Source organism: Chiloscyllium punctatum, chromosome 4 (genome assembly GCF_047496795.1).
Source record: "Chiloscyllium punctatum isolate Juve2018m chromosome 4, sChiPun1.3, whole genome shotgun sequence".
Lineage (NCBI taxonomy): Eukaryota > Metazoa > Chordata > Chondrichthyes > Orectolobiformes > Hemiscylliidae > Chiloscyllium > Chiloscyllium punctatum.
In genome coordinates this window covers 33719725-33735501 of record NC_092742.1, presented here as the reverse complement: position 1 = coordinate 33735501, position 15777 = coordinate 33719725, and the positions used below count along the sequence as shown (strand labels likewise).

Sequence of the window (15777 nt, the reverse complement as noted above, 5' to 3'; positions counted from 1 at the left end):
AAAATTGACTTTTATTTCTTTCCCTTTCCATTCGTTTTTCCTCTCAATTTTTCTTTTTGTGCCTGATCTGACATTTAACTCATCCCTTCTAACTCATACTCTTTCTCAATTTTTCCCTTGATTATTTCTCAAACCTTTAAATTCATTTTTTAAGGTAAGACATTATTTTCCCCATTGTTCACTCAACTTGCAGATGCTCTGCTGTACTCACCACACTGTTGTCAGTTCACAAATTCAGCAACTTTGTGGTCAACTTGTTAAATCCTAATTAAGCATAATTAAGTCCGACTAACAGGGCATGTCATGAGATGTCCTCTTCATCTGGATCAATGCAACATCTTAGGATGTATACCATAATCTTTAAAAAAAACTGACAACCATTTTATATTGGTAATTAAAAAATGCATGTACTTACAGCCAACCATCATCATAGCCACAGAAAATATCTTCTCCCCATCTGTGGTAGGAGCAATGTTGCCAAATCCTATTGTGGTAAGGCTGGTCATGGTAAAATAAAGGGAAGATATGTACAGTGAATCTTTTGTGGGTCCCCCTTCCCACTGTCCGGTGCCACTGGCATTGAAATGGTAGGGTGTTCCAATACTTAGACCCAGTTGATAGAGCCAGCTGTCTGTTTTTATTCTGTTGGTGACTTCATCAATGACCTCGTAATCCCCGATACTGTACCAAATGCAGGCAAGCCAATGAGCCACTAATCCAAAAACGCACACCAACAGCACCAGCACAGCAGCACCATATTCGAGATAATGGTCCAGCTTCCTGGCAACACGGCCAAGTCTTAAAAGGCGCACAACCTTCAGGGAACTGAACAGGCTGCTGATACCCTGAAATCAACAGATATTGAGTAATGTTATTTTGAAATAGGAGAAAAAAAGCTGCACTTACTTTTCAAAACAAAAACAGAGAGTAATCAAGAGCTAAGGGAACATACTTGAGAAATGAGACTGAGAGGATAGCTGCAGTGAAGATTGGGCACAGATGGAATGACTACATTGGCCTTTGGGTGGGCTGGTGATTCAATGATTCTACAAAGTATCTCAATTTTTTTTTCACAGAAAATGCAACTCATGAATAAGATTCTCTGACAGACCCCAAATCTTGAATGTTGTTTATGGTACAAATATTTATTTGCTCCTGTCACTATGATGTATCATTATTTGCTATTAGAATTGCATTCACAGTATTGTCCAATTAGACCATGAGGTATGGTGTCCTTGACTGAGTGAAGATCATCAAACAAATCAGCAGGATAGATTGCACACCCATAATGGAGCATGTCTCATTTTGAACCCTTCAAGTGAATGATTATAAAATATGCAGGTTTGGATAAAGAACGTCCTGTGCATGGGCAATTATTGATGGCTTTATACAACAGAGAGTAATCAGTTCTAGTTTGTTTTGTATTATGCATCTGAAGTAAAGACTTTCAGATACATTGGGTTTCCTACTTCGGTCAGTGTGTGATCCTGAAGTAAATCACCTACAATGTACACCAATATCTTCATCTAATTTAGTCCTAAGAATGAGCAACTCTCACATCTCATGAAATAATTAAAAGAAGATGAGTTGCTATAGGCATGATAAGATTTGATTAGCTTTCTCTTATACTGTAAAAGTGCATGGTTTTGTGATTCAATACAACCCTGAACATTTCATAAGATCCCGATAGTGTGATTCAATTAATGTCAAATTAAGTTTCCAAGTACTCAACATCAAGTACTGGATCAATTTCTCCATTAATTCTGATACTTTTATGGATGCATCAACACCAAAGATACTGCCATTCTATAATTGTTGTGTATACTGACAATTGACCAAAGGAAATCAAATTAACATTGATCTCAAGATTTGTCACAACTGGATAAACTGGGAAATACACAACAAAGAATGTTTGCTTTCAGTTCTACTGACATTGATTTACTCATTCTTGGGATGTGGATGAGTAGCGCTGATATGGCTGGATTTATCCTCCAGTTTTTTTGCAGACTTTAAGAATTAAACACGTACTGTCAGTAGCATCACATGTAGGTCAGACAGCCAGAACATCTTTAAAGGACATTAATACCTAGTTGGGCTTTTTGCAGCAAATCAGCAATTAACATAGCACCAGACTTGTCAAATTCAATTTCAAAACATTTTAGTCCAGTAGCATAACCACTGAAGCTCTCTGCCTGTTACATAGTATGATATCAGCCTAATAAAACAAAATCCGTATAAAAATAAAGAAGTACCAGAGTTGTATGTAGAATTAAATTCAACAAAGTGGCTTGCCACTATGGATATTTTGTATCATTGGTTTTGAGATTAATATTAGGATATTGATATACTTGATGATTCATACCACAATCTCATGATTTGACCAGATGCAAGTTCCCACATAATCTAACCTGCAAAAAATTGTGTCTTGCTGTGAGCATGCAGGAGTTCTGATTAATATGAGATAGCATTCAGAAACCCATGAAGCTAGTTCTGGGAACTAAAATAGGGTATGACCAATGAAGACTGAATCAAAATCCACTAACACACTGCTCACACTGTTAATCTTACACTCCAATTTTATTCCACGGTTTATAGTCAGTCATATATTCTTCTTCAATTATCATGCTTCAGGCATTGGACGTGACTGGAATCTCGATGAAGTTAGTGGGATTCTTGATGAATGTGCAGTCAGTGATTTTCATTATAATCCATTCCATGAAGTGGCAATTTGAACCTTCCGTAAACAAGGTGGTTTTCATTTATGTGGAGTTACTTTCATATTTTAGGTTTCACTGTAACTTTAATTGTAAGACTTAAGTCAATTACAATTATAGACTAAGCCAGTATAAAAGTTCTACTAAATCCAGATTGGTAGACATATTCCAGTTACTGATGTTTTCACAAGTTTTATACATTTTATTAAGTTTATGAAGAAATTATACTTAATATGTGGTTTTCAAATTACTTTAGGACACCAGCTCATGCGTCTGGTTAATTTAGCACATTTGCCTTATTCTTTTTTGTTGAGTATGTTTATTTTTCAGTCATCTCACTGTGCTAAATCACTGAGTCATCACTTATTAACACTTGCTAGACAATACCCACTGTGCATGTTATGAGACATCTTGAACTCTAATTGGCTTATGAATGCATGGACAGTACATAATCAATCTCAAATTGGCTGAACAGCTTGTGACCAATTCCTAACTGGTTTATTTTTCCTGATTGTTCTTTGCAATGGCAATCTTGTTCCTTTTAAGATAGCTTGATCATTGGAGCGTACTAATTTCATAGCTCTCTACTAGGATAATGTGGCATCTGTAGATCGATCTGTGTGTCTGCTTACAGTAGTTTTATATTGGTCCAGTCTATAATTGTAATTGACTTGGCTCTTAACTAAATTAAAGTAAAAATTAAAATCTTACAAAAAGATTACCTCTAATTTCCAATGGATAGAATGCCAACCTGTCCAACCTTTCCTTATAAGATAATTTCTCCTCATCCCAGAATCCCAATTCTATCCTTTCTTAAAGAAGGGAACTATAATAAAGGTTCATAATTTTTCACTATTATTTGGGTACTTGGGTCATAGGTAGGGACAATTTGTTTTTGGGTCTGTGGTTCTGTGAAGGTAACCATTTTTTAAGGGCAAAGACTTGTTTTATCTGTGAGTCAGAATAGCATTTCCAACAAAGTAAATAACTTATCAAGCTACTTGACAAAATAAGAGCTGAAGAGTTTATGAAGTTGTGCTTTAATGACCCAGAAAGAGAGAGATGGGAAGGGGTCACACCACAAGTAAGTCCAGTTCAGAGAAGAAAAGTGATCCATACCAGAAGGGCAGCTTAGTTTTGGCAGTATCCAGGCAGTTTCCAGAAATGGATTGGATTCTTAAACTGTTTTAAAAGTCCGAGTAGACAGTGCTGGGGTATCTTCATATGTTTTCCAGCAACATCGACATTAGCAGAAGGGTGAATTGTTTTCTCTGTTTCACAGAGCTGTAAAAGGCTTGTTTCATTCCACATTTCACTTTTAGCCAAAAGAGGACTCAGATTTATATACATACCAATGTGAGAAACTCCTGTCATCTTAGTTAGGTATGTGGAGCATACTTTCCATATGGTATTGTTGAAGACAAAGTCTGATATGCTCCTGATAGCTAGCTAAGAGTGAGCAATTAGATAATATGGTGGAATGTTATAGGGATCTGAGTGATGTGGTTATGGTGAGATTTATGAAAGAATCAAATGAGAAGTCCAGCAAGGTCTATCTCAATATTGTTCCACCTTTTATGCTTTTGCTGAGTGGAGAGGTGATTCCCTCACTAAGCAACAGCAGGATGCCAGTTAAGCGATATAATTGTTCGTTAAATACCTTATTAACACCACACCTCACCCCATTAACATTCAGCAACCACCTGCATGCTGTGGCTGTGTCCGAGAGAGGGTGTTTAGGTGGGATATGACTAAAAACAGGTAAACTGCATGGCCTTGTGGTTACATAGCAACAAGGGTGAAAGATGGAGTTGTATGTGTGAGGGATTGCCAGCCAACCTGGCTATGCGCCATGAGCAGCATGGCATGGTTTTGTGACTACTGTGGTGTAATGTTGCCAGTCAGGGATAAGTAATACTAGATTGTATGGGTGCACCGCAGCTTTTCAAAGATGGCACAGGCACTAGGGATGTAGGTCTTTCAGCGCCTATCCAATGAGTAGCAAATTGATCGAGGAATAGTGTGTGGTAAGATGGAGGTGGAATGGATGTGATGGGCAGCTAGTGGTGGCACATTTGGTAAGATATGACGAGCCATCTTACTGATCTCACGGCAAGAAGCCCTCTTAAAAATACTTCTAATGTGCAATTGGCCAAAAAAAGATAACATTGAACCCATAGGCTAGAATTTTAGCAGCTTTTTGGCAACAGGATAGCAGAGGTGGAGGTTGGCAAAGTGGCACAGAAAGGAATCGTGGGGTCAGGAAAAGATGACATTTTGGTATCTTCCTTGGGCATATCACTTTGCCAATTGTGAGAAAGCTAACAGATCAGCCAATTTAGTAGCCAATTAAGAACCATTTGTAAAGTCAATAGGATTTTGCCCCAATGTTTCCCCCTCCCCATTCCCACATTGGGACCTGCAGCATGTCTATGTCATCACCTAACCCTCTTCGCTGGTTCCTGGCCAGTGAGGCACCCTCTCCATGCAGTCAATGCTTCAGCTCTACCTGGTATTACATCTGAAGTTGCTGCTGCGCTGCAGTCTCTAACTGAGCCAGCAGATTTGGGATCAGGTTGCTGACTTGAATTGGAATAATCTGGCTTAATTGGTTGCTGCAGGAAATGTGCCTTCTTGAGGTCCATTGACAACCTAAGGAGGATCCTCTTTCACTAACACAGTGGCAGAACTTCATATAGAAACCTATGTGTTTAGTGCAACTCTGAACCACAGGGAGGGAATAAATTCAAGGCCACTGATATATGGTTTTGACTAAAGATTTGAAAGGATCACATATGATTTCAAACATGGTTAAAAAGAATCAAATTCTGAATTATTTTCTGATACCATTAAAAAATAAAGAATTATTGACTCACAGAACAATGAATATTATATGTAGTCCTTATTAGTTAAAGTCACTAATATTTTCAAATACATTTTCCAATTTGTTGAGTTCTGTAAACTTCACTATTTCGTGAAAATTCTTCTGGGATTTAAGGCTTCAGGAACATGCAAACTGGGAAGTGGGGTGTCCTACATAGACCTTTAAAACATTGTAGTTAAATGTGTATTTTTCTTTCTCAATGCTTTCTGCCCTTACTGCATCCCGCTCCCACAGTGCAAAGATATAGTAAGCTTCAAAACTTCAAACAGAATGGAGTCTAACTCTTGGTGACAGCATTTTTAAAGGTGATTGGAAGTCATATCATCATAGAGTCATATGGCATGGATACAGACCTGTTATTAGAAGTTATATTTGGAAACTGTTATTACGTGCTTGAATTGCAATATTAGTCGGTAACTGGATGAAAATGTCAAAAGTACCCTCCATGTCTGACGAGAAAAGAAACTATGAAGTTGTCAAGTACAAAATCCGTGACATTGCATTAAAAAGTGCACAAACCAGTAAACTGACTACAGAATTTTCCTCTTGGTAAACGGTAAACTAAGGCAGGTAATGATGGTCATATCTTGAAAAGATTGAATTAGCATGTTTGGAATTTGCATTGAATGCAGGATCTGTCAAGATCTTTTCTTGTACTATTAAGCTTGTAGCAGTCTTTACTGCGGCTAAAGCATGGACTCCCAGAAATCGGAATTTTATTGTATCTTGATTATAATTGACAGCATGTAGAACAGTCAGCATATTTGCCTAGAGAAAGAAGTGGTGAAATAAGTTATTGTAACTTTGCTGTCAAACTATTTTACATTAATGCATTTTTCTAACCATGTGAAATAATCTTGTCGCCACAAGCAACCAATGCCCTTGTGCACTCATGCTGACTCTACAATAAATAACTCAAAGATAAGTTCAGAGACAAGAAACACATAGCACTTTAGCACATAGCTTTGAATCTAACAGTCATGTATGCTAAGTAGCATCAGATCAGCGCACAATCCCTGAAGTATTTAATAATGATGATGGCAAGGAGCTTTTCAATATCTGTCTCTGATAATCTTGGTTTTATCCCATTAGTCATCTACTCTTGATTAACTGAGTTATTGAATTTTTCAACCTCAGAGCCTTACTAAATTACTTAAGTAATTTAAATTAATCACATGAATTGCAAAAAAACCAGGTTCCTTAAAAATGATTTTCCAGTGGGAAATAAGTAGGCTACTGTTTTATAAAATTCTCTGAACACCATTTCTCCTTTGAAATAGAAAAACAGAAGGCAAGTAATTCTCTCAGATTTGGAAAATTATTGCATGATATTTTCTGCTGCATGTTGTTATTAGTACATTTTGGGTGGAATTTAATGCCTCTCCCAGAAGCAGGTTTGGAGATCCTGCTGCCTTTCCTACCTTTTGCACTGCTACAGGGTGTAAAAATACAAAGATAGCCTTCCACCTTGAGCCCCTTAAGTGGCCACTTTAAGGGTTTCATTCCACTATCACTAGTATTTAACCCATAGCAAATAAACATGAGGCCTGGTAAGCAGGCCTCTCCTTACTGGGAAATCCAGTGGATGAACTTGCCGGCAGAAATGGATGGACCCAGAGTTAGATCCCCTTGATTCTTCAAATTGGTTCTCTTCCCAGAGTGTTGCCCGTATGATCCTACCCCATATCACCCATACTCTTGAGGTGAGTGCAATGCAGTACAGGCAGTTTCCGCCACTCTCAGTGACACTGCAGGTACAAAAGACACACTGGCCTCATCTCAGATCTCAGAGGCAGGACACCTTCCAACTGGATTTGCGGAGAGGAACTCCCTTCACAGAAGCTGGGAAAGCCAACAATGATCAGGTTAGTAATGTAAAACTGAGAACTGTGGATGCTGGAAATCTGAAGCGAAGACAGAAATTGCTGGAGAAACTCAGCATGTCTATCAGTATCTGTGGGGAGAGAGCAAAGTTGACAGTTCCGGTCCAGAGATCCTTCGTCAGCACATCAGTTCTGAAGAAAAATCATTGGACCCGAAATTACTGACTCTATTTTCACTCTGCAGATGCTGAAAGACCTGCTGAGTTTCTCCAGCAATTTGTGTTTTTTTACTAATCGGGTCAATGCCTGAGTGGAATTAAATTTGAACAGGCCTCCCAGATGTGGCCACTGCAAGAGATGAGGTTAGTTTTCTAGCCTCCATCCCAGTTTTAATTCTGCTCATTGCTTTCACAAAACTGAGACCACAAATTAAGGTTTATGTTTCTCCTAAAGTATGATAGATGCAATTATTGACAATGCCCTTAAGATGGCAAATAATATTTAACCAGGGCAAACATACATCCGAGCATATGAGCAAGAATAAGGATAGGCTACTCAGTTTTTTGAGCCTACCCCGCCCTTCAATAGCATCATAGCTGATCTGATTTTAATGTTAACACTACATTCCTGTATATCCCTGACAATCAAAAATCGATATGCCTTAACCTTAAAAATATTTAAAGATTCTGCATCCTCTGCCTTTTGAGACAGAGTAATCCGAAGACTCTCAACCCTCGAAGAGAAATAATGTTTCCTCATCTCTGTCTTAAATCTGTGACCCTTATCTTTAATCTACAACCTCTGGTTCTAGATTCTCTTGAGAAACATACTTTCAACATCCCCGAAAAGATCTTGTATGTTTCAATTAAGTCACCTCTGACTCTTAACTCCAGAGAACACCAACCTAGTCTTCCTATCCTTTCCTCATAAAGCTTTCTGTTAAAGAAGCAAATTATAAGAAAATCCTTTTGTTTCATTGGTTTCCTTTATACTGTGGCTAAATACAAAATGTTCTCATAAGAATCAAATGTTTTCATACAATCTAATCAAGCTAAAACATGAGCAAAATCATATGATTTTGTAGCTTGTAAATTTTTTCACAGGCCATAATAGCAGACTACAATAATGTTAGAAATAATTGCTTTATTTTCTAAGGTGAGAACAGATACATAACCAATTTATTTTGAGTTACTTGCATTCCATCTGCCAGCCAACACATCCAGCAGTTTCACTATAAATAAAAATCCACAACTTGTTCCATAAGCTTGACATCTGTCTGCTAAAATGACTTTAAATTATTGCAAATCATTAGTGGTAAGTAAACTGCTTTATCGATGACAGCAGAACCATTTTAAAAAGTGTTGAGCAATTTGATGTATTACATTTGATTTTCTATGGCTATCAAACAGTATTTGAGACTGACTAGCTTTTGAATGTTCCAGTGAACTGGTAAAAAATTATATTTACAAACGTTTACATTCTTTCACTCAAAATACTGGACATCAGCAATATGTACATTATGGGGCTCTGTATGAATCATGGAGTGCCCATGGAAAAGAACTACTTGTCAAATTTAAACATTTAATTCATTCGAAGTCCATTGTGTAATTGATGCAACAGTGGAAATAAAGTTTTTTGACAGAGTAATAGTCTAATATTAATCCTAATGTAATGAACATGCTTCAAAATCCTTAGTCGGTGGGGAGGATTTGAAAACTTTAATTTCTTAATAAGGTGGAATCAATGGAAGTCACTTCAAATAATGATGAAACAAGCCATCAACTTAATGTCTGCTAATTAATTTTAAAGCAAAATCAATCAATATCAGCATGGACAAAATTACTCACCAGCGCCTGAAGTCTGAAAGTTTTTATGTCAGGGATCAGAAAATATGGTAAATACTAAATTTAATTAGATGCTGCAGGGGAAAAAATTTCAAAATCTGAAGAAGCCTAAATTTAACAAAATAAAAACATTACCATCTACAAATGATAGTTCATGTATAAAGATGATAATTCTGGGCAAGTAAAGTTTTATTGCTTTGAACCTGAAATCTAAATTTAGATTTTTCTTTCTCTAACAAAGATATCTTAACATATAAAAATCTCATTGAATGTTTTCACATTTGAGCCAGTTTATTATATCAAGAACTCAGGTAATCTTGCAGATTGTAAAATCAAATTTAATTTACATGGAAAATTCCAATGGTTGCTTTCAGTTCCATGGATAATGCTAGTCAGACACCATCTTCCTTTTCTTGACCTTAATGTGAAGTTACAGGATGTATAATGGTAGGTAAGATAGAATAATCATGAGAGAATGGAATGTTTTAGAATCATAGAATCCTTACAGTGCTGATAGGGGCCATTCAGCCTATCTGGTCTGCACTATCCCTCCGTACAGCATCCCATCCTTTTCCCAAATTTTCCCATAGCTAATCCATCTAACCTGCAATTCCCTGGATACTATGGGGCAATTTAGGGTTGCCAATCTACATAACCTGCACATCTTTGGATGTTGGCAGTTTGAGCCAGCTAAGGAACAATTGGAAAGGGAAGGCAGATTGAAAACAACTCTGGGAAAATGTAAAAGGATTATGGATTTGACTGGGAGATACACCAGAAGAGAGGCAGGTGAGATCAAGGTACCAAGGCTTGAATGGCAATACAGAAACACAGGAAACAGGAGGGGTAGGTTCTTGGAGAGATAGAGAACATGGAAACAATAGCAAAGGGAAATCAGAGGCTCCAAATGACCAGGAGAGGGAAAATCACTTGTGCTACCATTTTTAGATAAGTTTCAAAATTGTAAAAATCTCTAGATACTTTGTAGAAATTACAACCAATGAGGTAAGATTATTCTAGGTAGGGCATTTTATGCAATGATAAAGACTATATGAAGTAAGAGTTTCTAAGGAGAAAGTACGAACATTTTTTAGGAATATCATTTATTTTATTCTAATAACTTTAGGCCTACAGCTTCTAAGGGACACGGATGTACTTAAACTAATGATGCAAGTTGAAAAATTGTACTTCCAGCTGAGACTCTGCTTTCCTAGGTCAGGCCATTTAGGAACAGCTCAGAGGTTGGTTCAGTCCTGTCCATTCCACATCCAATCACCTCCCCCTCCAACCCTGTTTGTAACAAAGTGACTTTGGGACGCCCTCAATAATGAACTTCACTGAATACCTTGCCCCTTTGTAGAAGAACAAAGACAGAGGTGCACAGAAACACAGACGCAGTATGGGCTCAATGGTACAACTTTGAGGGGAGTGCAGGAGCAAAATGGTCTTGGAGTTCATGTGCATGATTCTCTGCAGGTGACCAGGCAAGTTGAAGTTGTTAAGATGACTTGCAGGATACTTGGGTTTCTAAATAGAGACACAGAGAGTATATAAGCAAGGAAGTGATATTATACCTTGCCAAATCATTGTTGAGACCATATTTGGAAGAATATGTTCAGTCTGGGCACCTTACATATGGAAGGATGTTAAAGTCATGGAGAGTTCAAAGGAGTTTATAGAATAACATCAGGATTGAAGGATTTTAGATACAAGGAAAGATTAATAAAATTGGACTTATTCTCCTTAGAGTAGAGAAGCTTATGAATGACTTATTGAGATGTTCAAACTTATGAACAAGTTTGACAGAATAAAGAAGGATATTCAGTTTTCAATAGTTGGTCTATCAGTAACTAGGAGTCACAATTTCAAGACTATGAGCAAGAGAGCCAGGAGTCAGTGGCATCACATCCACAAATATTCACTCCCATCACCAATGATGATCGGTAGCAGCAGTGTGTACTATCTACAAGATGCACTGCAGAAATTCATCAAAGCTCCTCAGACAGCATACTCCAAATTCATGACCTCTACTACAATGCAGAGTGACAAGAGCTGAAGATACCACCACCTGAAAATTCCCCTCCAAACAACTCACCATCCTGACTTGGAAATATGGCGCCATTCCTTCTGTGTCGCTGGATGAAAATTCTCGAATTCCTACCACATTAGCATTGTATCTACATCAATGGACTGCAGTGAATCAAGATGACAGCTCATCACCAGATTCTCAAGGACAACTAGGGTTGGGCAATATATACTGGCCCAGCCAGCAACTCCAACATCACAGGAATGAATTATATATTTAAAACATCAGCATTTGATGGCTCTAATACTGTATTCTGAACTCTGTTCTGCTACCTGATGCACTTTTGTACAGTACGATCTGCCTGTGTAGCACGCAAAACAATACTTTTCACTGTATCTTGGTATATGTGACAACAATAAATAAAATCAAATCAAAAACATACAATCATATGAATCAGGAACCAAAGTAAACTCTTCACCCCCAGGACTTGTTGCACCATTCAAGAAAGTAAAGGTTGATCTGTATCTGTTTTAATTTCCACATTTACCCTGATAGCCTTTGATTCCACTGCCGAACAGGTATTTATCTATCTTCATCTTAAGAATGTTCGATGACCCTGTCTAGTCAGAGTTCCAAAGCTGCACAATCCACTGAGCAAAAAAAAATGCTCATCAACTCTGTCCAGAAGTTGACCTCTAGATTTGAAACGGTGTCCCCTAGCTCTGGACTGACCCACAAGAGGAAATATCCTTTCTAAATTGGCCTCATCAAGGTCATTCAAGATCTTATATACCAAGTAATGCCTCACTCTACTAAACTCCAGTGAAAACAAGCCCTCTTTGTCCAACCTTTCTCATTAGACAATCCACTCATTCCAGTTATCAATCCAGTAAACCTCCTCTGAACTGCATTTACATACTTTCTTAATAAACAAACCAAAACTGCGCATTTGATATGTGGTTTCATCAATGCTCTTTCTCGCTTAAGCATAATATACTTACTTTTAGGTTTAGGTCCACTTGTAATATAAGGAAGCATCAGCTTAACTTCCTTAGTTACTTGCTATACCAGCATGCTTATTTTTCTGACTAACGCACTAAACACTTAGATCCCTCTGCACTTCGGAATTCTGTAGTCATTCTCCATTCTTCCGGCCAAAAAGAACAATTTAATATTTTCCTGTATTATACCTCATCTGTAAGACTTTTGCCTGCTAATGAATTTATTTATGTCTATCTGCAAACTCGTTTTGTCTTCACAACATACTTTCCAACTTAGTTTTGTGTCATCTGCAAATTTAGCTACCATACCTTTTCTCCCCTCATCTACATTATTGAAGCAAGTTGTAATAAGCTGAAGCTGCAGGAATAGACCCTTGCAGGAACCTAATAAAAGCAAATTACTGCAGATGCTGGAATCTGAAACCAAAAGAGAAAATGCTGGAAAATCTCAGCAGGTCTGGCAGCATCTGTAAGGAGAGAAAAGAGCTGACGTTTCAAGTATAACTGACCCTTTGTCAAAGCTTCGACAAAGGGTCAGTTATACTTGAAACGTCAACTCTTTTCTCTCCTTACAGATGCTGCCAGACCTGCTGAGATTTTCCAGCATTTTCTCCTTGCAGGAACTTGTTCATCTCATCCTGCCAATCAGATAAAGGATCTTTTATGCACAGTCTCTGTTTTCGATCAGCCTTCTATCCATGCCAATATGTTACAACCTATACCCTGATTTCCCACACTGTAAAATATCCAACTATCAGTCCTGCTCCTCAACTTTGAGCAATTTCAAGTTTTTTCTTTAAGTTTGATGCTATTCTCAAGTTCTCGCATTAAACACAGGCCCTTCCCACAGCACTTTTCTTTATATTATCAATAATTCATTTAAATGTCTGTCACTGCATCTCTATGTATCTATCCTCTAGCCTAGTATCGCGGGTCACTTCAACTGGTTCAGCTTTCATGCCCACATAGGGATGCCTTTAAATCTGAGATAATGATGCCTAACACAACCTGCTCTCTCTTCAGTTGCGCTAAGAAACTCTCTCAAAAGCAGTCTATGAATTCCTCATCCATGTTACAAATGCCAAAGTGATTTTTTTCAGTTCATATGTAGATAAAAATCACTCACGATTACATGTTCCTTTATCACAAGCATCCAATATTTTTTCTTGTACACTTTGCTTTACATGGTCATTACCGCTAGGAGGCCTGTAGCCCACTCCCACTAGTGCCTTTCCCCCTACTATTCGCTTCTACTCAAACAATTTTCATATGCTGATCTCTTAAAGCAAGGTCATCTCTAAATACTATAGCAATGTCATCCTTAATTAATATTGTGACCTCTCCACCTTAACCTACTTTCCTATGCCCTTCAATATTCAGCACCTAATCCTTGGCCAACATGAATCATGTATCCATAATGGCTATCAATTCATATTTTATTATTTAAATGTGTGCTATCAATGAGTTTACTTTGTTATTAATGTTATGGATTCAAAAATTGTTGTTTTGTCTTCTTGGTACGCTTGTAACATTTCATTTTGACTGTTAGTATGCTCTTGGAGATATTCTCTCTGTCTTTTCCCACTACTTTCTGACTTTCATTTCCATATTGCTGCTTGGTTCTCCTGCCTTTGATCCTATCACTGGATTTACTACATCTAGCCATAATCCCTCATCGTTACTGTTCAGTTTAAAGCCTTCTCTACTTTCCTAGTTATATAGTTTGCTTGAGTATTGGTCTCCACATGATTCAGGGAAACACTGTACCCCTGGTACAGCCCAATTTTTACCAATACTGATGCAAATACCCCACAAAACGAACCCACTTGTCCCACACCAGTCTTATGCAACTTCTGCCAATTGGGATGTTGCTCTCTTAAGGTACTGCTCTTCAATTTGGCGCACTTTCTGTCTATGCAGAAAGCACTTAGGAGTTAAATCTTTAGTGCCTGACCTGTCAGGGATGAAATTTGGATGCACATCCACACAGCATAGTTTTGGAACTGTGTTCTGCAAATGGCAACTGATGCCTGACCAATTGTTCATTTTGTATTTGAGATATATAACATGAAGGCTATGGGACAAAGGTCAGTGTATGGAATTAAGCCCAGATCAATCACATCTTGTTGACTGGCAGCTGCCGTGAGGTAAATGTCGTTACCTTCTCTACAAGGGACAGCCAAGCATCTATTTAGTGCCCTGATTGGTACTCTTGTCAAACATTCTGCATAAAACATAGGATATAGAAAAGTACAGCACAGAACAGGCCCTTTGGCCCACAATGTTGTGCCAAGGTTTAATCCTAATGTAAAATAAAATAACTTAACCGACACATCCCTCAACTCACTGCTATCCATGTGCATATCCAGCAGTCGCTTAAATGTTCCTAATGACTCTGCTTTCACTACCACCACTGGCAACCCATCCCATGCATTCACAAATCTCTGCATAAAGAACCTTCCTCTGACGTTCCCTCTATACCTTTCTCCTAACATCTTAAAACTATGACCCCGCGTGCCAGTCAATCCTGCCCTGGGGAAAAGTCTCTGGCTATTGACTCTATCCATTCCTCTCATTATCTTGTATACCTCGATCAGGTCACCTCTCTTCCTCCTTCTCTCCAGAGAGAAAAGTCCGAGCTTATTCAACCTTTCTTCATAAGGCAAGCCCTCCAGTCCAGGCAGCATCCTGGTAAACCTTCTTTGCACCCTCTCCAAAGCCTGTGTATCTTTCCTATAGTAGGACAACCAGAACTGGACACAATATTCCAAGTGTGGTCTCATCAGGGACTTGTAGAGCTGTAGCAAAACCTAGAGACTCTTAAACTTGATCCGCCTTTTAATGAAGGCCAAAATGCTTTCTTAACAACCCTATCCACTTGGGTGGCAACTTTGAGGGATCTATGTACTTGCACACCCAGATCCCACTGTTCCAACACACTGCCAAGAATCCTGTCTTTAATCCTATATTCAGCATTCAAGTTCTACCTTTCAAAATGCATCACTTTGCATTTATCCAGGTTGAACTCCATCTGCCATTTCTCAGCCCAGCTCTGAATCCTGTCCATGTAACGCTGCAGCCTGCAATAACCCTCGATACTATCAAAGGCACCTCCAACCTTTGTGTCATCTGCAAATTAACTAACCCACCCCTCAACCTCCTCATCCACATTATTTATAAAAACAAAGAGCAGAGGCCCAAGAACAGAGCCCTCCAGGACCCCACTCAACACTGACTTCCAGGCAGAATACTTTCCATAGGTAGTCTGAATAAATATATGAATTAACTGAACATGCAAATAAATGTTTTGTAAATAACATCCCAGAGACTTGAACCTGCTAGAGGTTTGTCTCAGGTAATTACAAAAAGTGGGAGATTTTGCTTTTAATTTAACTTGCTTTTCATAATCAACCTGTTCAATAATGTCATTACACACCTCTGGAGCAAGTGGGGCTTGAACCCAGGTCTTTTAATTCAAGGGTAGG

At 38.2% G+C, this 15777-nt stretch overlaps 1 protein-coding gene across 3 annotated transcripts in view; it reads right to left on the bottom strand.

Annotated features, from left to right (window-relative positions):
* Nucleotides 1–15777, bottom strand: part of LOC140476173 (voltage-gated delayed rectifier potassium channel KCNH5) — a 312744-nt gene that overhangs the window by 178026 nt on the left and 118941 nt on the right. For all 3 annotated transcript variants that reach the window (XM_072568342.1, XM_072568343.1, XM_072568345.1), the window contains exon 7: nt 416–845. In XM_072568342.1, the coding sequence (XP_072424443.1) occupies nt 416–845 (430 nt within the window). The remainder of the gene's footprint in view (nt 1–415; nt 846–15777) is intronic.